This window comes from Hemiscyllium ocellatum, chromosome 9 (genome assembly GCF_020745735.1).
Source record: "Hemiscyllium ocellatum isolate sHemOce1 chromosome 9, sHemOce1.pat.X.cur, whole genome shotgun sequence".
Lineage (NCBI taxonomy): Eukaryota > Metazoa > Chordata > Chondrichthyes > Orectolobiformes > Hemiscylliidae > Hemiscyllium > Hemiscyllium ocellatum.
Genome location: NC_083409.1, coordinates 30,925,770 through 30,951,704, shown reverse-complemented (window position 1 = coordinate 30,951,704; position 25,935 = coordinate 30,925,770). Strand labels below are relative to the sequence as shown.

The 25,935-nt window shown below is 42.7% G+C and overlaps 1 protein-coding gene across 1 annotated transcript in view; it reads right to left on the bottom strand.

Annotated features, from left to right (window-relative positions):
- LOC132818488 (pappalysin-2-like) overlaps positions 1-25,935 on the bottom strand; it is a 487,615-nt gene that overhangs the window by 176,269 nt on the left and 285,411 nt on the right. Inside the window, exons 10-12 of the mRNA XM_060829547.1 lie at positions 22,551-22,747; positions 14,278-14,430; positions 13,052-13,187 (exon numbers count right to left, since the gene is read on the bottom strand). Of these exons, the coding sequence (XP_060685530.1) occupies positions 13,052-13,187; positions 14,278-14,430; positions 22,551-22,747 (486 nt within the window). The remainder of the gene's footprint in view (positions 1-13,051; positions 13,188-14,277; positions 14,431-22,550; positions 22,748-25,935) is intronic.

The following is a 25,935-nucleotide window of genomic DNA, read 5'->3' as shown; positions in this document are numbered from 1 at the left end:
AAGGTTTAGGGGAGATGTCAAAGGTAGATTCATTACATAGAGTGGTGAGTGCATGGAATGCACTGCCAGCATTGGTAATAGAGTCAGCTATATTAGGGACATTTAATCAACTCTTGGATAGACACATGCCAGATAGTACAATGAAGGGTATGTAGGTTAATTTGATCTTAGAGAAGGATAAAAGGTCGGCACAACGTTGAGGGCCAAAGTACTGTGCTGTACCGTTCCATGTTGTAAGTATGCCAGCTAGCTTAACATCTGCATTGGGAAAATGCTAAAGTCGATTATAGAAGATGTAATAGCAGGACATTTAGAATACATAATATGATCAACCAGAGACAGCATGGCTTCGTGAGATGGAAATCATGCAGCTGTTTCGGGAGCTAAAATGCAGGTAAAGGGGGACCAGTGGATGCAATATTTGGATTTCCAAGAGGAATTTGATAAAGTCCTGCACCTCAGCCTACTTAAGAAAAGATCCCATGGTGGTTAGGATTAGCATATCAGTATTGGTTGAGGATTAACTAACTAATAGAAGACAGGTTTGAGACAAAGGAGGCATTTTCAGGATGGCAAACTGTTACTCGTGGATCAGTGCTGGCTCCATAATTATTCATCATATATTTAATGAGGTAGGTGGCAGACGATTTCCATGATATGGTGAATTTGTTGAATTTTATTTTACCACAGAAAGCTATTGAAGCTTCGTCATTAAGTAATTATATCTGATGTAGATTGTTTTAATCATTAAGGGAGTCAACGCTTTTGGAGATAAAGCGGAAAACATAGATTTGAGAATTAACTGACCAGTCATGACCTCACTGAATGGCAAAAGCAGACTCAATGGATCAAACGACCTATTTTTTTCCTACTTCTTACATTATTGCCGTTTGTCAAGATACAATGAAAAATCACATTGGGTCTCGCAGCAAGAATCCCTCAGAGAAACCTGATGCAATTTGCACTTTGCCAGAAAGGAATATGTATTATCAGAGAACAGAACTGCAGACACTGGGGTTCTGAAACTACAGCAGACATTGCTGCAGAAACTCAGCTGGTCTAGCAGCATCTGCAAGGAGAAAAGAGAGTTCATGTTTCGAGTCCAGAGTGAGTCTTCATCAGAGCCAGACTCCAAACTTTAACTCTGTCTCTCTCTCTTTCTGCAGTTGTTGCCAGACCTACTGAAGCATATATTATCACCCTACATTTCTAGTCAACATTCTCTCCTCCAAATCATTCTCTCCGTACACACATTTTTACCTCTTCACTAACATTTTGGTCAATTTTTACTGTTCTTGACAATCTAAACTCCCATGACCTTTCCCCTGTGATAGTGATTGCTTTAAGCTCCTTAATTCTTTTCCTTGTGATTTGCTTCGCTTCTTGGGATTTATTTTTAATGCTATGGTATCAGTATTTAATTAATGTTTACAATTGATATGTTGTCATGTTATTGGTAAACATAATGCAACCGCACGTTACCATTCTAAGTACCATTTAGCACTGATATCATGACACTGGACCAGAAGTACACAATTTAAACACTGACATAGTGTATTCGTCAGAGTTTTGGTCCCAACGTGGTTTGGGTGAAGACTGTCCCAACAGTTCAGCTCCCACCTTCCCCAGTCCTAGTGCCAGGACCCTGTGAATCGAAACCACACGACCACAACACACATTGAAGTCTGATCTTATTCACTCTGCACCAAATGTTCATGGCTCAGTGAGCAATCCAGAAATGACTGACTATCTTTGTGGTCCTACTTTTGTTTTTATGAAGCTCCTAATTGCGTCCTAGATTTGTTGTCATGACATACAAAGGCACTGAGTCAACTGGAAATCATTAATAAAACATTTAAACACTGATACTGTTGAATTGTGTGTGGCACCTACACATAGCATTTAAATCCTGGTGACACTAACAAAGTTATGCTCAATAGTTAAATCAGGCCATAATCATTACATAAACACTGATAGGAGCGTTTTGTATTGTACAAAAACCACATTTAAGCAATTATGTAATGCCACTAACATTAATGTACAACATTTACACACATTATAACATACTGCTAAAAAGATAGATAGTAATGCACCATCTATAGGTAATATTTAACTACTGATGTCAATTCAGTTTACTAACAATAACTAATGTGTGAACACAAACACCATAGCATCATACTCTCTAGAAATATAACTTAAAACATGTAATCAATAGCAATCTACTAATGAAGAATCTGTAAAAGTGATACCACAGCACAGACCATAATCAATATGTGCACAGGACACTTTGTCATCAATGAACATTTAAAAAAATGATAAATATTGATCATTAAGTAATATTTAAACAGTAACGTGGCACCTTTCTATCAATAAACAACAATTAAATAATCTTGTCTTAGAACTGAACCATCAATGAATACTATTTGAACACTTGACGCTTCTAGAAATAGCATTTACTTCATGGGCAGACATATCCTACATGCTGTCTTTATCATCAAGCCAAGAGATTAACCCTGGGTCAAAGAAGATTACAGTATGATCTGCCAAAAGCATTTCTTAATGGCACAACTAAAAAATGATGCATGAACCTATTGCAGTTACAACACAGGATTACTGGCGCACCAACAACAGGAACAGCACGCTATAGATGCAGCTAATTAACATCAAAGCCAATGAATCAGATCTTAACTAAAGGCAGATATTGGAAATCTGAACACAGACAATGCTGGAGAAACTCCGTTCTGAAAAAAAAAGTCATGCCAGACTTGAAACATTAACTCTGTTTCTCTCTCCACAGATACTACCACACCTGCTGACTTCCTTCAACATTCAATGTGTTTGGATCAGATTTTTGCTCTGCAGTTCTGCCGGTCATCAGTGGTGGACAATTGAACAACTCACTGAAGGATAAGGCTCCACAAATGTCTCCACCCTTAATGATGGGGGAAGCCATGAGTGCAAAAGGCAATGTATCGGTGACCACTTTCAGCCAGACCTGCCCAAGTGCTTGATCCATCTCAGTCACACAGAGGTTCCTCAGCCTCAGTCAATTTGATTCACTTCACATGAGATCACAAAATGGCAGCTGCATAATGCTGGCCCTGACAACATCCCTGCAACAGATTTACAGTTTAGTGCTCCAGAAATAGTCAGGACCCTACCAAGCCACTCCAATACAGCTACAGCACTGGCATTTGGCTGACAATGTAGAAAATTGCCCAGGTATGTCCACAAAAGAATGGGAAAAATCCGATCCAGCCAATTACCACCCTGTCAGCCTCGTTTTGACTATCTGCAAACTGATAAGCTATAATCAACAGTGCTACCGAGAGCTACTTAGACAGAAACAACCTGTTCATTTACGGTCAGTTTCAGTTCTACCAGGATCACTCAGCTCTTGACATCATTTCAACTTTGATCCAAACATGGTCAAAAGAGGTGAGAGTGACTGTTGTCAATATCAAGGCAGCATTTTACCTAGTGTAGCATCATGGAGCAAAGCTGATGTCAATATGAGGTGGTAGGGGAGGGAGTGAAAATACCTGCACGGGGTGGTCATACTAAGCATAAAAGGTTATAGTTGTTGCAGGTCAGTCACTGCAGGAGTTCCTCAGGACAGTGTCCTTGATCCAACCATCTTCAGCTGCTTCATCAATGACCTCCCATTGGCAAGGTCAGAAGGTTGGAATTGATAATTCACTAATAGTCACACAATGTTCAATTCAACTGCTCAGATAGAAAAGCGGTCAGTCAGTGTCTGTAGGCAGCAAGGTCTGGGCAGCACACAATTTTAAGCTGATAAATTGGTAATACTCACACCACACAAGATCCAGGCAATGAGCATCTGACAACAGAGAGTCTATCTCCCACTGACATTCAATAGCATTGCCGTCGCTGAAATCCTCTACCACCAACATCCTGAGAGTTACCTTGGACTAGAAACTGAACAGCACCAGCCATATGAATGAAGTGGCTACAACAGCAAGTCAGAGGTTAGGAATACAGTGGCAAATAACTCACCTCCTGATTCCCCAAAGCTTGACCAGCATCTACAAGACACAAGTCAAGTGTGTGGTGGTACACTCCCTATTTTCCTGGATGGGTGCAGCTCCAACAACATTCACAAAGCTTATCCTTACCCAGGACAAAGCAGCTCACTTGACTGGCATCCCAGTCATCACCTTAGAACATTCTCACTTTCCACCATTAGTGCACAGAGGCAGGAGATCTTCCTACTATACATACAAGAGACACTACAACATCTCACCACTACTCCTTCGATAACAGTTTTAAAACTCTTGACCTCTATTACTTAAAAGGATAAGGACAGAAACTTCATAGAAACATCACCACTACAAGTTGCCTCCCAGGCACACCATCCTGACTTGAAACTATGACTTTGCTCTCTGACAGTCACTAGGTCAAAATTCTGGAATTTTCTTCCCAGCAGCTTTGCAGGTCTACCCAGATAGACTGCAGTGGTTAAAGGCAGCAACTCACCAGCACTTCTTAGAGATGGGCAAATAATGTTGGCTTTTTCCAGTGACATCCATAATTCTTGAAGAAAGAAAAAAACCTTCCACAACTAAAATTTAAACCTAATGATGTGCAATCAAAAAAGTTACAAGCAACACTGAATTACTCACACCATGGCATTCGACAGCTTTTATACACTGATAAAAATGGCAATACTCCATCCCTAATCATCTTTATAAACACTGCACTATTTATAACCAACATACAAACACTGACACCATAGCACTTAATTTATAACCAACACAAATAATATGATGGGACTGTACCATCAAAAAGTAACCATACAACATGAATCAAACTCAGAATGCTGGAGAAACTCAGCATGTCTGGCAGCTTCTGTGGAGAGAGAAAAACACGTAATTTTTCGAGTCCAGTGTGATTTTTCTTTGGTTCTGAAGTGGAGGCAATACCGGGCTCGAAACGTTAGTTCAGTTTCTTTCTCCACAGATGCTGCCAGGCCTGTTTTAGTTTCTCCAGCATTCTGTGTTTCAGATTTCCAGCAACTGCACTGTTTTGCCTTTATTACAATGTGGATTTCATGGTACTGTATTATTTGGTCCATAAACAACAATTAAACATGGAATCCTTGGTACGTTATCATCAATAAATATCATGGCACTGTTTGATCAATAAATGTCCTATAGATGTATAAACATTGACACTGCGAATGAATCTTCCCAGGCTCTGAATGATGTGGGCTATGGTGAGAAATTTGGCAAAATCATGGGAGATGTTGAGTGAGGCCTTGCTTGACGGCAAAACTGACCAGTCTTATTTTCCATCAAATCCTGGATGTCAAGATATCATTCTGGTTAGTTCATGGCAAGAGGACCATTAACAGGGATACATTCATGATCAATCTCATTATTACCCAATCTAGCCTCATCAGTGTGCAACCTCCTGTTCTCCCACCCATTGGGAAATCTTGGTATCTAGTTTTTATCCAATGTGAAAGGCAGAGCAGGTACCTGGTGACTCCAGTTCATCATTTGCCCTCCAAATCCCAGGTTGGATAGATGGCACCAACTTCTCATGGTTGCCTCATTAGAGAATTCCCTGTGCACCCCACATCCACAGGCATTGGCGCATGGAGACTGGATACCATCAGGGCACATCTCTGATCCCCTCCTGCACCTGTAATGTTGCACTCTGGAGCGAGCCAGCACCTTTCATTTCAACACTGCTGCAAAGAGACTTTGCTCCTAGGGACCTAGCTCGATGACTGCAGCAGGCTGCATCTCAGGGTTGGTCACTTGCTCTCTTAGCACACATTCGCTGTGTACCTACTTCAGTGCATCCTGTCTCAGCTTGCCCTGCTGTGCTCTGGCATCCCAGCCAGACCACAAAAGGCACACGTCATTTCTGTTTTGACTTGCCTCTCAGCACAAACATAGAGCCAGGCAGATTGTCACCATTGGTTTGTTTTATTATTGTCACATGTACCTAGGTACAGTGAAAAGTTTTGTTTTGCATCCAGTACAGGCATACCATACAAAGATCATAGGGTGACGGAACAGCACAAGGAATACAAAGGTCACAGGCACGAATAAGGTGCACAAAAAGCAAGATCAACGTTAGATTTGGAATTGGAGAGGTCCATTTTGAAGTCTAAAAACAGCAGGGTAGAAGCTGTTCTTGAACCTGTTGGTGCGTTACACTTTAGCTTTTATATCTTCTGCCGGTTGGAAGAGGTTATAAACGGGGTGGGAGGGGTCTTTGATGATGTCTGCCTTTCCGAGACAGCGAAGGAGTACAGATGGAATCAATGGATGGGAGGTTGGTCTTTGTGATGGACTGGGCTGTATTCACAGCTCTCTCGTTTGGGCACAGCAGTCACTGTACCAAGCTGTGATGTATCCAATTAGAAAGCATTCTATGTGCATTTATGCAAGTTAGTGAAAGTCCTTATAGACATGCTGGTATCAGCACTCAATCAAGAGGTTGACTGAGTGTGCCATTTGGCAACAGTTACACCAATCTTACATGTACACCATGTACCAATAAATATATGGCAAACCCATTTTATAGATATCAATCAAACTGCTGTATCTCAAACAAGAAGAGAAGTTAGTGAATTTTGAGAAGATTTGTAGCCCAGGTTGAGGTGCTGAATGTAGGTTTGCTCGCTGAGCTGGGAGGTTCATTTTCAGACATTTTGTCACCATAAGAACTTTTCCAGCTCAGCGAGCAAACCTGCATTCCATGAAGAGAAGTAGTGGTCAAGCGTTCTTCTGTCAGTCAGGGGATCCTGGTACAGGTCAGTTAGCCAGTCAAGGAGAGGGTCCGTTGATTATGCAGAGGCTTGCACATCGTCCGTTGTCCATTTGATCAGGGTTTCCATCTCACCACCGACCAGGTAATGGGCAGTGGTCAGTCTGGCCGGCCAAGGGTTACTTTGAACTCATAACTGGTTCCTTCCAAGGAGTCAGTGAGGACCTGCGTGGGACATCTCAAAGTCACAGTTAAAAAAAAAGCCACATTCTATTTAGGGGCATTGTGGTGCAGTGGTAATGTCCCTACCTCTGAGCTATGAGAGCTGCTCCACAGTTGTGTAATAACATTTCTAAACATGTCGAGTTAAAAAAAGAGATCAAGAGCTAAGTTTTTCCCCTGTGAGGTGTTGGCTCCTGGACAAGGAAAGGCTCCAGAAGGGAAAGTTGGAAACTGATATTTGTAGACTATTATATAATAGTACAATAAAAGTCTTGTAAATCTCTGAAAGTCTACTGCTGCCTATTTTGACATCTGGATATCAGTGTGTGGAACAGTCTACAGTGTAAGTTCCGGACTGAATGCACTTTTGACAATGTTACTTTTATTTCACATGGTAAACTTTCTTCAAACCTGACATTGTATACCATGAACCTTTCAACCTGTCTCCATGTAAAAATCTACCAACAACACGTGACATTGTACTGCCAACAACAACTGAATCCATGGTACTGTACTGCCAATGATATAGGTATTAATATCATTGGCTCAGTACCAGCTGTACACATGTAGACATGATACAGTGCCACAGTCTCACATAAAAAGCATTTGAGCATTCTAACCATGGCACTATAGCATCAATAATCAATAAGTAAATATTGACAGCATGTATTATAGTTAATAATAAATGGAAAACTAACACTGTAAGACTACATATTATCTATCATGATAAAAACAATAAACACTGATACAACACTCCACAAAACATAAACACGTTTGACAATGGACCACACTCATACTGTAATATGATCTTTAATTCCCCCTTCAATGGCCAGAAAACACTTATCTGAGTACTTTACCATTTACAAACAACATAGTAACTCAAATACTCCCATGCACTGCATTTCTTACTTAAATACTGGCACTTACCCACAGTCACTTGCTAACACAGTTAAACACTGATATCACTATATTTCTACATGAATCAAAAAAATTAAGTGATAACACGCTACATATCATACACAAAACATATAAACATCGATGAAACATTAATAGTATTTAAACACTTATACTGTGACACTGCACAATCAGTCACCAAGATTTAAATGTTGAGAAACTGCACCAACACAATACAAAATCATTGGAAGTGTAACATGGCACTGTCGATAATAAGTACGTAAACTCAGACAGTGGCACTGCACCATTAATAATCAATATTTAAACATTGATCCTGAGAATGCCACATCTAGAATCATTATTTAAGCATTAATGCTGCAGCACTGCATCTATAATAATCAATATTTAAAGGCTGATACTGTGAAACTGCACCAGCAATCATCAATAGTCAACCTTCACTGCTACACTGCAACATTAAGAATCAATGGTTAAACATTAATACATTGACAGGGCACCAGCAATAATTAAACACTAGTAGTGAGACACTGCACCATCAATAATCAATGCTGACACGGACAATAGTCATTATTTACACATGACTATTTTGACACTAATTAATATTTAAACTGCTCACTGTGACATGGCATCAATAATGAATATTTAGTCACTGATACAGTGACCCTGCACCATCAACAACCAATTATTAAACTACAACACTGTGATACTGCACTTCTGATCAAAATTCAAACACTGATACTGAATCATTGCACCAATAAACAATATTTAAGCTGCGACATCAAGTAATAAACATTTCAACATTGATACTGTGACAACTGACCTACAATACTCAACATTTAAATGCTGATAATGTGAAACTGCATAAAAAAACATCGATATTTAAACGTCGATACTGCCACACTGCACCTGTCAATACTTAAAATACCAATGTTACAAAATTATACAAATCAATAACAAATATTTAAACACTATACCAAGGCACTGCACCAAAAATTAGATTTAACTGTAGTTGCAGTGACACAACACCATTAATAATCAATATTTAACTACTATTATAGTGATATCACACCATCAACACTCATTAATAACCACTGACATTGTAACACTACACCACAATGATCAATGTTTCAACACTGATATACTGCTCCATCAATAGTCAATATATAAACATTGATACTGTAACATTCCACCAGTGATCAATATTTCAACAATGATACCATGATTGTACTGCATCAATAATGAATCTAGAATAATTACACTGAATGCAACAATATTTAAACCAAAAGAATTTAAACACTATCATACTGCATCATGAATATATTTAAATTCTGAAATTATGACAGTGCTCCATCAATAATATTTAAACACTGATACTGTACCAGTAATGATCAAGTTAGACACTGATACTGCAATACTGTACCATCAATAATTCATATTTGAAAACTGATGCAGTGACACTGCATCTAAAATGCTCAATATTTAAAAATCGATAGTTATACCGAACCATCGATAATCAATACTTAGCTTTCTTATTGTAACAGTTCACCATAATTACTCAGTATTTAAATAATAAAACAGACACTGCACCATTAATACTCAATAGTTAAAAAGCATATTGATGGATGTAGGTTTGCTCGCTAAGCTGGAAGGTTCATTTTAAAATGTTTTATCACCAATTTGGGTAACATCTGCAGGGAGCCTCCAGATGGTGGCATGGCCTGCTTTCTATTTATGTGTTTAGGTTTCCTTGGGTTGGTGATATTATTTCTTGTGGTTAACATCATTTCCCGTGGTGATGTCATTTCCTGTTCTTTTTCTCAGGGGGTGGAAAATGGGATACAAGTCAATGTGTTTGTTGATAAAATTCCGGTTGGAATGCCATGCTTCTAGGAATTCTCATGCGTGTCTCTGTTTGGCTTGTCTTAGGATGGATGTGTTGTCCCAGTCGAAGTGGTGTCCTTCCTCATCTGTATGCAAGGCTACTAGCGAGAGTGGGTCATGTCTTTGTGTGGCTAGTTGATGTTCATGTATCCTGGTGGTTAGTTTTCTGCCTGTTTGTCCAATGTAGTGTTTGTTACAGTTCTTGCAAGGTATTTTGTAAATGATGTCAGCGCTTGCAGTAAATGATGTCTGTGGAGGTGCAGGTGAATGTGCGGAACGTTTCAGAGTCCACACACACCATTTACTGCATCCGCTGCACCCGATGTGGCCTCCTCTACATTGGGGAGACAGGCCGTCTACTTGCGGAACATTTCAGAGAACACCTCTGGGACACCCAGACCAACCAACCCAATCGCCCCGTGGCTCAACACTTCAACTCCCCCTCCCACTCCACCAAGGACATGCAGGTCCTTGGACTCCTCCATCGCCAGACCATAGCACCACGACGGCTGGAGGAAGTGCGCCTTGTCTTCTGCCTAGGAACCCTCCAACCACAAGGGATGAACTCATTTCTCCAGTTTCCTCATTTCCCCTCCCCCCACCTTGTCTCAGTCCCAACCCTCAAACTCAGCACCACCTTCCTAACCTGCAATCTTCTTCCTGACCTCTCCGCCCCCACCCCCACTCCGACCTATCACCCTCACCTTAACCTCGTTCAACCATCGCATTACCAACGCCCCTCCCCCAAGGCCCTCCTCCCTACCTTTTATCTTAGCTTGCTTGGCACACTTTCCTAATTCCTGAAGAAGGGCTCATGCCCGAAACGTCGATTCTCCTGCTCCTTGGATGCTGCCTGACCTGCTGTGCTTTTCCAGCAACACATTTTCAGCTCTGATCTCCAGCATCTGCAGTCCTCACTTTCTCCTGAGTAGTCTAACAGTCATTGCCATGAAGTCTTTGACGGAGTGGAGAGTGGTGAGGATTTCTGGCCATGTTTCATCTGTTTGTTGGGGTTTGTTGCTGAGAAATCGGCAGACTGTGTTCATTGGATACCCGTTCTTTTTGAATATGCTGTATAGATGATTTTCCTTTACTCTTCGTGGTTACTTTGTGCTGCAATGTGTGCTGACTCATTGAAACAATGTTCTAATGCAGCTTCATTTGTGGGTGTTGGGATGATCACTTTTGTAGTTCACTATTTGGTCTGTATGTGTTGTTTTCCCATTGACGCTGGTTTGAAGTTCCCATTGGCTGTTCGCTCTACTGCGATATCTAGGAATGGTAGTTTGTTGTTGCTTTCCTCTTTAGTGAATTTTACGGCCGTAAGGGTATTATTGATGGCCTTGAGAAATAACAAACCTCAACAAGCAGACAAAACACGTCCAGGAACCCTAGCCACTCTCCCCTACATCAAAGGCATCTCTGAAATGTCTGCCAGACTACGCAGACCTCTTGGCACCATGGTAGCCCACAAACCCACCAACATGTTACAACAACAACGAATGAACTTGAAAGAGCCTATATAGAAAACAAGCAAAACTAATGTCATTTACAAAATACCTTGCAAGAACTGTAACAAACATTACATTGGACAAACTGGCAGTAAACTAACCATCAGGATACATGGACATCAAGTAGTCACAAAAAGACATGACCCACTCTCACCAGTATCCTTACATACAGATGAGGAAGGATACCACTTCGACTGGGACAACACATCCACTGCATCATCAATAATCAATATTGGTGCTGTGAAACTGCAAAACTTATCAATCAATATTTAAACATTATAGTGCGACAAGGCACCATCAATAATCAAAGTTTAAACATGATATTATGACACTGTATAATTTTTCATTAATATTTAAACATGGGGCACCGTGACATTGCATTATTATTAATCAATATTTAGCCACTGATACTGTGACACTGCAGCATCAATAACGAATATTTAAATACTGATACTGTTGGTCTACATCATCAACAATTAAAAATGTTTTCGGTGTTCCAAGAACATTATTATTGATTAAAAAGGAATAATCTTTGGTAATATGGCACTGTGGCATCAGTAAACTCAAAGTTAACACTGGCATCATGCCAATTTAAATCAGCTTAACATTGTTACCCTGATACAGTATCTCTTCCAATTATTAAGAAAAAAACACTGACATCATTATTTCGGATGGTGAAAAGCCACAACATCAATGATGCCAAATCACTCCATGGTCTAAGCTCAACATGTGTGCATGGATGCAATATATTGTGCAATCTACAAATATCATGTCACAGTGCCATCAGTAAACAACTTCTAAACATGGCGTTGTGCCATTCATATACCATTTCAAAACATTTATGAACATTAATAAAATAAACAATCTACCACCAAAAGATAATATGCAAACCCTGCTACTATGGCACTGTACCAACTTTAAACTTGTAAACACTGCTGCTGCAGCAGTGTATAATTTACAAACAATATTTAAACACTCATGTCACAGCAGCAAGCCATGTAGAAACAATACTTGAACACTCAGACCATGCTACTGTACAACCTTAAAACAAAATTTCAACCAGCACTATGACACTGTATTAGCACTCAAAACTATTGAATTGCAGTTTTCCAATCCAAAGCCACAGTTCTTGAATTTGGATAACTAATAATGATGATGATGATGATGAAACTGTGGCAAATGCATCAGCATTCCCTCCATACATTTCCTTTCATACACCAGGGTGGGATTTATTGGCACCTGGAGATTTGCTTTGTTCTTTTCTCCAAACCATGTTTGTTAAGCAAGTTCCTCACTTTGATTGATTTTTTTTAAAAAAAAAACTTCCTATGGACTACTCTTTTACAGTAAAATGTGACACAACTCACACTGAAGGAGCCTGTCCTCTTATTGGTCATTATTAGGTCACGTGCATCTGCCTTTAATGAACCCACATTCCTCTGTACCACACTCTCTCGTAACATATTTATGGGAACTTTTACTGTTAGCTTTGCTATTCCTCGCAAGTTTTTTTGCCCATATTCGCTTTTTGCAGCTTTTATAGCTTTCTCCAAATCCCTTTATGGCCATTTTTATTTCTAAAACAGCTCTCCCAGTCCGCTGGATTTCCACTTTTCTTTGACTCAGCAGTGCAAGCGCTTCCTGGCCTCACGGGCGGCTTACTTTTCCCCTTTTTTTAAAGGGGTCGGAAAAGAAGTTGACACTTAGGGTGCTGACAAAATTGATGGTTAAAAAGTGGTTTGAAGTGCCTGCCTGGCATCTGGCTGGAGCATACGTACCCAAAGTGTGGTTGCGTCCATTGGTGTCAATGAGCTGGACTGTAACCGATTTGCGGTGCTGGTCATACAGTGTTGTACCATCTGCAGATAAATAAATTAGAATCGAGCTGGCCACACCAGGGTGATCAAAACTGACCTAAGTTTTGAAAAAGAAACATGAAGAAAGCAGCATTTGAAATTACAAAAAATCTTTTTGTTGTTGTTGTTGTTGTTGTTGTCTGCTGAATTCAGCAAATGGACAAGAGGAAACACTGCAAACGGGAGAAATTGAAGTATTTTCTAAAAAAAAAGACAGAAAATGCTGGAAATCCACCGTGTCTGAGAGAGAACAGCCAACAGCTTTGGAACGGCTAAGGCAGAACCTAATGGGATTTTACAGTCATAAACTCAAGTTCGCAATCTCTTCTTGCAAGATCCTCATGTTGGCTGCCAAGCATAGGTACTACTTCTGAAAGCACACAGCCAGATTCTTCTGGAATCATCTACTCCAAGCCGACTTCTCCAAGTCTTTTCACATTCTCCCTATGCAAATACTTACAGATTCTCTTATCAATGTTACAATTTGCTGCCATAATTCTCAGTTGTAAAGCATTACACATTTAAATGCTCCGATAGGGAGGTCAATAATCCTCCTAACTAAACCCAAGTCAGCGTCAACTTGGATCATCCCATTGACATGGATTGAAGTTGCGAAAGCGATCAATGGTCAGTTGGGGATACATGATCAAGATAGCCCACAGTGATTCAATGTACTGTAGGCTGAAAGGTACACGATAGAGGTAACTGATGCTGGTTCTATACAATGTTCAGTGCATAATATTCAAGAGGGTGATTTCATGCTCCAATTGGTTTAATATTCTATTCAGTGCAGGGTATTCAATATGAAGAGGCAATAGTAATTTGCTTTATTTCCAGTGCAAATATTTCCACTGATACACTTGTTACAGTGGAAACTTAATTTTGGTCATTGAAGTGAAATCAAATATGCGTTTTCAATGATAACTTAAACAAAAGAAACCAGAAGACAAATTAAAATGTAAATACAGAGGTATCGTGATTTGATGCTCATTTATCTGAAGTAATAAATAGTGATGAACTGGCATTTTGAAGTGTCATGCAACAAAAGGGGGTCCTACAATTTAGTGGAAGGTTTAATGCATTTCTTAAAAATATATCTCCACTGACCAAAGAAGCAGCATCGAGTGCAACAAGCAAAGTCTTCTTACCTTCAGCCACAGCTTGTTTTCAGCATCAGAGTTGTGGTATGAAGAGTGCTGGTTAAAGTCCCATTCATTAACAGTGTAGAAGGGAACAGTACATGGAAACCAGGCATATTGGGACAGCCCATCATTCACATCCAGAAATTCAGTCTGACAGACCTGGAGGGTCAGACAACATCCAACTCTTACAATCAGGGCATACAGAACATAACAGAGCAGGACTCAATACCTAAAACATGTCCAAAATCTTACTGCAAAATGACTAGTTTCAATTTCAAAACAAAACAAAATCAATCAGAATGCAGAACGATTATCAATTTATTGTTGAGCATACTGAACTACAAAATAGATCTACAGGCAAGTTTGAACAAAGAAACTAAGCACCTTTTTCAAATCATGTAAATAAACAAGTGCATAAAATGCATCATAATTCTACAGTAAGGATTCAATGATTTGAATGGAGCACTGCAAGTTTTATTTAAATTCACACTGCATCCCAAGTTTGTTCAGAGATGCTGGTATCACATTCCTGAAAGCCAGTTGGAGAATAAGGATGGATACTTAAGCCAATCTTACATTTACTTATAGAGTGAGGCGTTACACAAACACACACGATCTCCTAACTCAATCACACCACACTTTCAGGAAACTTTTCTTCAGATGTGATCAATTAAAACCCTAATTAACCTCTTTAACCAGCTTTGGATTTATGACAATTAACAAGCAATTAACAGCTAATGGACAATGTTTCAGCACTGTAGGTAACTGCTAAAGGGACATAAAAACCCTCACCAGCCAATCATATTCTTTGGATTTACATAGTTGGGCCACTTCTGCCAAATGGTTGGTTGGCTAAACTTGATTGTGATGTGGTGGAGCTCATAGTGGGGGGTCAATAGTAACAGCATGTTCACAGTGTGGTGAGATGAATTTAACAGTGTTACAATACGGGGTAAATCCTATACGGTCAGATCCACTGACGTCAAGCCGGTGTTCTTCTCTGACCACTGCCTCCTGCTGGCTGACTGTCACCTACAGGATGAGCAGCTGGCTGGTAAGGGAATGTGGAAGCTGAACACAAAGCTGTTGACCCCAGAAAACATTGAGAAGCTCAAGATGGATTACGCAGGTTGAAGAACCGTGAAGCCCCTCTTTGAGTCCCCAGCAGACTGGTGGGAAACATTAAAAGGGAACATCAAGAGGTTCTTCATCCTCAAAGGTGTTCAGGAGGTGAGAGAGAGGTGGGGAAAACTATCCCAGCTCCGGGAAAGTATGCAGAACCTGCTCCTGCTGCAGACGATGGGGGTCGATGTCACGGAGGACCTCAAGGAGGTGAAGGGCCAGCAAGCCTCATTCTTTGCCTCGGAGGCCTCCAAGATAATCTTCCGGTCCAGGGTCCGCTCGGTGGAGCAGGCAAAGACGTGCTCACGTTTCTTCTTCCAGAAGGTGCACAAAGAGAGCTCCGTGCTCAGCAGCCTGAAGGAAGAAGATGGCTCGATAACGTCATCTCAGGCTGACATCATGAGGATCAGTAAATCCTTCTATGCCAGTCTGTATTACGCGAAGCTGACCGACAGCGTGGCCTCCCAGCCGTTCCTGTCCTCTATCACGGAGTTCTTAGACGACAGAACACGGGAGAGGCTGCACCAGCCTCTATCTCTGGACGAGCTGACCGAGGCCCTCGAGTCCTTCGAAAAGAATAAAACTCCCAGAAGCGACGGCTTACCGGTCGAGCTCTACTCCGCTCTGTGGGACTTGATTGGCCAGGACCTGCTGGAGGTGTACGTCAGTATGCTTTGGGCAGGTACCATGAGTGAAGCCATGAGGAAAGGCATCGTCACCCTCATCTACAAGCGGAAGGGGGAGAGGGAGGAATTCAAAAATTGGAGACCAATCACACTGTTGAATGCGGATTACAAAATTCTGTCAAAGGTAATCCCAACCGAGTCAGGTCTGCACTGGAGTCGGTGATTCACCCTGACAAAACCTGTGCTGTACCGGGTAGGAAGATCACTGAGAGTCTCGCACTCCTCAGGGATATGATCGCCTACGTGCAGGACAGAGGGTTGGATGCCTGCCTGATCAGCCTGGACCAGGAGAAAGCCTTTGACAGATATCACACACATATATGAGAGATGTTCTCTCCAAAATGGGCTTTGGGGAGGGAATCTGCAATTGGATCAGACTGCTCTACACCAACTGTCAGTGCAGTCTCAATCAATGGGTGGGAATCAGATAGCTTCCCAATCAGATCTGGAGACAGGCAGGGCTGCCCTCTCTCTCCTGCCTTGTTTGTGTGCTGCATAGAGCCATTTGCCGAGTCCATCAGGAAGGATGCGAGCCTGAGAGGGATGACTATCCCTGGCAGTGGGGGCCTGCAGGTTAAGGCCTCCCTGTACATGGATGACGTCGCCGTTTTCTGCTCGGATCCGCTGTCCGTGTGCAGACTCATGTGCATCTGTGACCAGTTCGAACGGGCCTCGGGGGTCAAGGTAAACCGAGGCAAGAGCGAGACCATGCTCTTCGGGAACTGGGCCGACCAATCTTCAATCCCCTTCACCGTCAGGACCGACCACCTGAGGATGCTGGGTATTTGGTTCGGGGGGGCTGGGGCGTGTGCCAAGTCTTGGGAGGTGTGTATCAGCAAAGTAAGGCAGAAACTGGGCAGTTGGAAGCTACGGTCGCTCTCCATCGCGGAAAAAAAACATGGTCATCAGGTGAGATGCACTGTCATTGCTATTATACATGGCACAGGTGTGGCCTATTCCCAGAACCTGTGCCGCTGCAGTCACCCGGGCCATCTTCCAGTTTATATGGAGATCAATGACGGACCAGGTCCGAAGGGACTCGAAGTATAAAGATCTGGGCAACAGGGGAAAAAATACACCCAATGCCACCCTCACCCTGATGGTCACCTTTGTGTGTGGCTGCATTAGGCTGTGCGTGGATCCCTGGTACGCAAACACCAAGTGTCACTACGTACTGAGGTTCTACCTGTCCCCGGTGTTGCGAAGGATGGGCCTGGCCTCGCCGCCGCGGAACGCTCCGAATAGTTGGACTGTTCCGTATCACCTGTCCTTCGTGGAGAAGTTTATGAAGAAAAACACCTTTCACCACAAGTCCATTAGGAAGTGGTCAGCATGTAGTGTCCTTGAGACCCTTCGGGAAAAGGCAAGGGCAGTTCCTATTGAGTAGTTCCCTGAGCAGACTGTCAAAGCCATTTGGCAGAATGCCTCATCGCCAGAACTTTCCAACAAGCACCAAGACATGGCTTGGCTGGTGGTGAGGAGGGCTCTGCCTGTGAGATCCTTTATGCACGCCCGGACTGTTAGCCGCACCGCACGCTGCCCTGGAAGTGGCTGCGGGAGAGACGAGACTGTCACATACCTCCTTCTGGAATGTGCCTATGCAGAAGAAGTCTGGAGAGGAATGCAGTGGTATTTGTCGAGGTTCGTCCCGGGCAGCGCCGTGACGCGGGACTCCGTGCTCTACGGCCTGTTCCCCGGGACGCATACCGAGACGAACATCAACTGTGCCTGGAGGATCATCAACTCAGTGAAGGACGCTCTCTGGGTGGTCCGAAACCTGTTGATCTTCCAGCTGAAGGAGTTGACCCCGACTGAGTGTTGCAGACTGGCACATTCCAAGGTCCAGGACTACGCGTTGAGGGACGGACTGAAGCCTGGGGCAGCTGCCGCCAAGGCGCGGTGGGGAAAGACCACCGTGTATATCTGCCTGCCTAAGAAGAACAAGGGGCCCAAGCAGTCATTTGGTCTCTGCCGACACCTCAGGTAAATATATGGATATATGATTGATAAACATACAGACCTGTATATACAAATGATAAATTCTGATCTCTGTATGCAAAGAAATGGAATGTTTATGTATGTATGGCATGACCAACTGTACAGTCCATCAAAATATTTTATGAATAAAGCATACTTTTGAAATTTAAAAAAAAAATTTTTAAGTCCAAAACAGAACATTAGACAACAACTACTTACAACTCCTTTTTATTAAACCTATCTTTTTCTCCCACTCTGAAATACTGTTCTGATAAAAACCCCGATTAAGATTTACAAAAAAAAAATCACGCTTCAAAACCAGTCAGTTGTCACCGTATCCTTGATATCTTCGTCTGTCCTTACCTGGGTCTTTTCTTTGGTTTTCTGCATCACAACTTTCATATAGAACATAGAACATAGAACAGTACAGCACAGAACAGGCCCTTCAGCCCATGATGTTGTGCCGACCACTGATGCACCCTCAAATCTCTGTGACCATATGCGTGTCTAGTAGTCTCTTAAATGTCCCCAATGACCTTGCTTCCACAACTGCTGCTAGCAATGCATTCCATGCTCTCACAACTCTCTGTGTAAAGAACGCGCCTCTGACATCCCCTCTATACTTTCCTCCAACAGCTTAAAACTATGACCCCTCGTGTTAGCCATTTCTGCCCAGGGAAATAGTCTCTGGCTATCGACTCTATCTATGCCTCTCATTATCTTGTATACCTCAATTAGGTCCCCTTTCCTCCTCCTTTTCTCCAGTGAAAAATGTCCGAGCTCAGTCAACCTCTCCTCATAAGATAAGCCCTCCAGTCCAGGCAGTAACCTGGTAAACCTCATCTGAACCCTCTCCAAAGCATTCACATCTTTTCTATGATAGGGTGACCAGAACTGGACGCAGTATTCCAAGTGCAGTCTAACCAAAGTTTTATAGAGCTGCAACAAGATTTCACAACTCTTAAACTCAATCCCCCTGTTAATGAAAGCCAAAAACACCATAAGCTTTCTTAACAACTCTGTCCACTTGGGTGGCCATTTTAAGGGATCTATGTACCTGCACACCAAGATCCCTCTGTTCCTCCACACTGCCAAGAATCCTATCCTTAATCCTGTACTCAGCTTTCAAATTCGAGCTTCCAAAATGCATCACCTCGCATTTATCCTCAGCCCATCTCTGCATCCTATCAATATCCCGCTGCAGCCTACAACAGCCCTCTATACTGTCAATGACATCTCCAACATTTGTGTCATCTGCAAACTTGCTGACCCATCCTTCAATCCCCTCATCCAAGTCATTAATAAAAATTACAACTAGTAAAGGCCCAAGGACAGAGCCCTGTGAAACAACACTCACCACAGACTTCCAGGCAGAATATTTTCCATCTACTACCACTCGCTGTCTTCTGTTGGCCAGCCAATTCTGTATCCAGACAGCTACATTCCCCTGTATCCCAATACTCCTGACCTTCTGAATGAGCCTACCATGGGGAATCTTATCAAATGCCTTACTAAAGTCCATATACACCACATCCACAGCTCGACCCTCATCAACATTTCTAGTCACATGCTCAAAGGTTTGTGAGGCATGACCTGCTCCTCACAAAGCCGTGTTGGCTGCATTTAATCAAACCATGGTCTTCCAGATGGTCATAAATCCTATCCCTCAGAATCCTTTCTAACACCTTGCAGACGACAGACGTGAGACTTACTGGTCTGTAATTGCCGGGGATTTCCCTATTTCCTTTCTTGAAGAGAGTAATTACATTTGCCTCTCTCCAGGTACGACTCCAGTGGAGAGCGAGGATGCAAAGATCTTCGCAAACGGCGAAGCAATTGCATTTCTCGTTTCCCAAAGCAGCCGAGGACAAATCTGGTCCGGGCCTGGCGACTTGTCAATCTTAATGTTTGACAAAATTTTCAGCACATCAGCTTCCTCTATCTCTATCCATTCCAGCATGCACACCTGCTCTTCAAAGGTTTCATTCATTACAAAGTTTGTTTCTTTCATAAACACAGAAGCAAAAAACTCATTTAGGGCTTCCCCTACCTCCTCAGACTCCACACACAAATTCCCTATGCTATCCCTGATCGACCCTACTCTTTCTTTGACCATTCTCTTATTCCTCACATAAGTATAAAATGCATTTATGTTCTCCCTAATCCATTCTGCCAAGCCTTTCTTGTGTCCCATCCTGGCTCTCCTCAGACCATTTTTGAGCTCCTTCCTTGCCTGCCTGTAATCCTGTAGAGCTGAGCTTGACCCTAGCTTCCTCCAACTTATGTAAGCTACCTTTTTCCTTTTGACGAGAAGCTCCACCGCTCTCGTCATCCAAGGTTCCTTTATCTTACCCCTTCTTGCCTGTCTCAGAGGGACATATTTATTCATCACTTGCAACAACTGTTCCTTAAACAGTCTCCACATGTCTATAGTGCCTTTACCATGGAACAATTGCTTCCAGTCCATGCCTAATCGCATCATAGTTTCCTCTTCCCCAATTAAATATCCTCCCATTTTGCCTAATCCTCTCCTTCTCCATAGCTATGTGGAATGTGAGGCAGTTGTGGTCACTATCACCAAAATGCTCTCCCACCACAAGATCTGATACCTGCCCTGGCTCATTTCCGAACACTAAGTCTAGAATTGCCTCTCCCCTCATCGGCCTGTCAACGTACTGAGTTAGGAAACCCTCCTGAACACACCTTACAAAAGCAGCTCCATTCAAATCTTCTGCTCGAAGGAGGTTCCAATCAATATTAGGAAAGTTAAAGTCACCCATTACAACAAGCCTACTACATCCACACTTTTCCAAAATCTGCCAACCTATGCTTTCTTCCATCTCCCTGCTGCTATTGGAGGGCCTGTAGTAAACCCCTAATGAGGTGACTGCTCCCTTGCTGTTCCTAATTTCCACCCATACTGACTCGGTAGGCAGATCTTCCTCGACAATGGAAGCTTCTGTAGCTGTGATACCCTCTCTGATTAGTAGTGCTACACCCCCTCCTCTTTTTCCCCCCTCCCTATTCTTTTTAAATGCTCTAAACCCTGGAACATCCAGCAACCATTCGTGCCCCTGAGAAACCCATGTCTCTGTTATGGCTACAACATCATAGCACCAGGTACTGATCCATGCTCTAAGTTCATCACTTTTATTCCTGATACTCCTTGCATTAAAGCAAACACACTTTAACTGATCCCTTGGTTCCTTCCCAGGAAAGTCCTTCCCACTACCTGGTCTACGTCTTGCTTTTGCCTCATCAGCATCAACTCTCACGTCCGGTATACAGCTCAGGTTCCCACCCCTCTGCCATACTAGTTTAAACCCTCTCGAACTACTCAAGCAAACTTTCCACCCAGGACATTGATCCCCTTCCAGTTCAGATGCAACCTGTCCTTCTTGTACAGGTCCCACCTTCCCCAGAAGGCATCCCAATTATCTACATATCTGAAGTCCTCCCTCCTACACCAGCTGCACAGCCACGTATTAAGTTGCGTCCGCTCCCTGTTCCTCGCCTCTTGAATGGTACCTTTCAGAGAGAGGCTCCGCAGGCCATATCTTTGTTGGTTGGCACTTTTTGGCACTCTTGGCCGTTCTAAATGTCCGATTTTATATACCCAAAAACATCCCATCAAATGATGGGTTTGATGTCATCAAAAGATTAAAATTCAAATTTGATTGCATTTTGGTATCTTGGGGCATAATTTAAACTGACTGGCCAAATTCAAATTTGTTGTGTACCATGGCAACTCAGCTCCAGCTATTTGTTTTCACTGCCAAATGTTATATTTTAAATTTTTTCAGCCAGCTCTGTGCCACTCTAGGTCCGTGCCAGTTTCCGCTCGCTCTTAAAGGTACAGTACCTACCTACACCTTCATAGCAACAGAGAAACACAAAGTTAACTTCGTCTCTGTTTATGCCATGAAAAGAGAAACGTTAATTTGCTTTGTTTTGCTTCCTTTGTCCCCAGCATTCTTCCTTCCTTGTTTGAAGGGGACCCTTTGCAAATGGACCTTTCTCTTATTGACTAAAATGATAGACAGTACGGATACTAGGTAGGCCTCATTAACCCAAACCAACTCCTTTTGTAACTGCAAGAGGTTTCCTTTGTCTCTAAAACAACGTGTAAATGCTGAAGGGAAAGTTGACAAGATTTCCTAACTGGGTTTTTGGTGTAACGAAACAGAACCAGATAGGCAACATGAATGGAGTCAGAGAAACAGAGTTAATCTTTAGGATACCAAAGTGAGCACATGCTAATATTGCTAATTGATACAAAGTAACGAGAACCATTATTCATTAAATCTGCACAGAATGGATTTATAGAGAACAAATGCAATAATGTAACCCAACAGAACTTGAATCCTTTAGTGTTGTGATATATGACAAATGCAAAGCTCCTTTCTTGATCCTAATCTCCTGAAGGATCCCTTACCTTGTTAATTTGTTAATACTTATCTCATATTCATCAATTGGCCTCAACTTTTTGCCTACCTTGGTTAAGGCAGGTTGGCCAGTTACCACTTTAACCGGACACCTCCTGTCATCCTGGTGAGGGCTGAAGGCCTGTGCTGCCCACTGGTCAGTGAAACCCTCTGGTGTCGGAAAGCCACAGTCACGAACACTACTCCTCCTCTCAAACTCCTCACAGACTCCATCCCCATCGTGAACATAACAGAGGCTGGGCTCGCCTAAGGAAAGGCAGAGTGGAATTTACATGAAGTGTCTGACCACATAAACCAGCAATGTCACCAGGCACTCTCCATGCACTGAGTCAATGAGAAACGTTGTGACTATTAGTCTCTCAGTAAATATACTACCCAAGCTGAACACGGAAAGGAATACACACACGATGACCGATCAGTCTTGATGCTAGTGTTCGAAGGCAGGATTGCAGGAATAATTATCTGCTCTTCTCTTTACCAATGGCAGGAACCTTTTAATGTCTCCCTGTCAACGTAGCAGGTTCCTCAGGATTGTACAGTAACTTGGTTTGATTTTATTCTCGAGGAATTAAGGGCTATGGGGAGAATGCGGGTAAGTGGAGTTGAAATGCCCATCAGCCATGATTGAATGGCGGAGTGGACCCGATGGGCCGAATGGCCTTACTTCCACTCCTATGTCTTATGGTCTTTATTATTGTCACATGTACCTAAGTACAGTGAACAGTTTTGTTTTGCATGCAGATCATAACATACAAATGATCATAGGGTGATTGAACAGAGTGTGGAATACAAAGTTACAGCTGCAAAGAAGGTGCCCAAAACGCAAGATCAACATTACATTCGAAATGCTACCTGGTAATGTTTGCCTGGTTTGCTTGAATATGTAATCGATTGACTCAGCGATGGGTCCACAAGGCCAAGGTGGCGTTAGCAATACTATCAAGCGCAAACGTGCAGCACCAAGCAGGAATTCCTCGCGCTGACCCATCCCTACAGTCTTGCAACACACCAGGACCTAGCAGGTGCTATACCGGGAGTGGGAAGGTGGTGGTTGTGTCCTACGCCTCCTCCGCTATTTTTACCTCCCTCTACAAGTCAGAGCTCAAAACCAGCCAGTATTTGTAACAGGACTTAAATTCTGCACCAGAAGGATGAATGTAGTTGTAAGTTTCAAGTCTCCTCAGGGTTGTGGTGCCAGAATACAGACGTCAGCTGCTGAAACAGTACGGGAAAATGGAACATTCAGTCCATACAAGTAACAACCTTAACACTTTGGAAACTGAAAACATCCAGGAGAGAGATTTGCAGAAATCACCAGAGGGAGAGTCGTGTATCACTGAAGGAGGATCCGGTCACTAAACCTTAAGAGGAATGCACAGCACAGAAACAGGCCCTTTGGCCCAACTATTCTGCTACATACGAATCTGCTTCCCACCCATCTTCATCTCCTCTGACCTATACATCCTTCTATTCCTTTCTCCATCAACTGTCCATTTTGATTTTGCCTTAAAGTGGTACATGAGGGTTTGAAGTAAAACCGAGTTCATCCATCAAATTTGAAGGCATCAGTCAATAGCTGAGGGTGGTTCAGTGATTAGCGCTGCTGTGTCGCAGCTTTAGGAACCTGGATTCAATTCCACCCTCAGGTGACCATCTGTGTGGAATTTGCAGGCCTTTCCTGTGTCAAGCTCTGGGTGCTTGACTTCCTCCCATAGTCCAAAAGCCGTGAAGATGAGATAGATTAACCATGCTAAACTGCCCTGTAGTGGCCAGGGATGTGCAGTCGAGGTCTGGCCATGAGAGACGCAGTCACGGAGAATGGGGTGGGGGGGTGAGTGGTCTGGATGAGATGCTCTTTAGGGGGTCGTTGTGGACCCGATGGGCTGAATGGTCTGCTTCCACACTGTACAGATTCTATGATATTACCTTCTTTGATATTTAGGAAGGACGGCATGTTACTAGGACCTAATGAACATTTCCAGTCTCTAGAGAAGAAAGACTAAATGTATTTTCTTACAACTGCCCAGATCAGGGCTTACTTTAAGGCAAAAGCAATTGACAGTGTGAAGTGTTGCTGCCAGAAACACAGCCATTCAAAGGTTTGACTTTCAGTCGTGCGTGAGAGCGGACACCAGTAAAGAAACAAAGTGCCAGCACTCAGTGTTACTTATTCTCCTCTAGGCTCCTTCTCAATCACCTATTAATGGGTCGCCACCTCCAGATGTGTGATTGCCCTTCCTATAAAGCATATCTGATGTTTTGGGTCAATGGTCATCTGGCAGGTTGTACCAATTATGAAGGTTAGATTGTTCCACTGACCCATCCCCATTTTCCCATGTGGACTGAATGAAAACAACAGGAGACACGGTGTGGTAATGGTTTGGATTAAGAGCAATCCTTTTCTCTTTTAAAATAAAAGAGAAAAACTCACCAGTTTTTCAGAAGGCTTTACCACGAGAAAGATTGGTGTCTATAACGACACTGAACTCAAAGCAGAAGAATGTGGAACTAATTAAATCCACTAATTAACAGAACCTAACTGACCGGTGTTTATTCAACCGCCATACTTTAGAGCCAGCCCACCAACATTTCACATCACATCAAGACTAAAGACAAAGTGAAGAAACATATGCAGCTAGTGGGCAAAGCGTAAACGTCTGAACACATTCAGACCCAATTGACATATAACCTCTCCTAATGTGAGGCACATGAGTACAAAATGGGCAGCATGCCAGACACCGTCCTCTGCTGAGCCGCATTAGCCCTGTCACACAGTTCCACCAGACTCACGCTGGTAATCAGGAACAGCACCGCTCAAACCGATCACATGCTGCAGAGAAGTGCCAATGATCAAAATTTGGAACTCTAGTTAATGCTGGGACAATTCTGGCTGACACAAACTGTGGATAAAAAAAAAACAACAAAACTGGCACTACTTAGAATTAAGAATGTATCTGCTGTTACCACCTTTTGGTTCTACTCTTACCCCATTACCAGCCTCTCTCTTTAGCACTGCTGTCTCACAGCTCCAGGGACCTGGATTCAATTCCACCCTCAGGTGACCGTCTGTTTGGAGTTTGCGTGTTCTTCCCGTGTTTGCATGGGTTTCCTCTGGGTGCTCTGATTTCCTCCCATAGTCCAAAAGATTTGAAGATTAGATAGATTAACCATGCTGAACTGCCCCGTAATGTCCAGGGATGTGCAGGCGAAATGGATTGGCCAAGGATACCCAGAGAATGGGGTGGGTCTGGGTGAAGCGTCCCTTTTGCTGTAAGCATAAGGGGAGGTGATGGGTCTACTGGTATTATCGCTGGACTGTTACTCTGGAGACCCAGGTATCATATCAGGCACCTGGGTTCAAATCCTGGAATGGAAGATGTGGAATTTGAATTCAGTTAGTAGTTAAGAGTCTAATGATGACGATGTGTCAATTG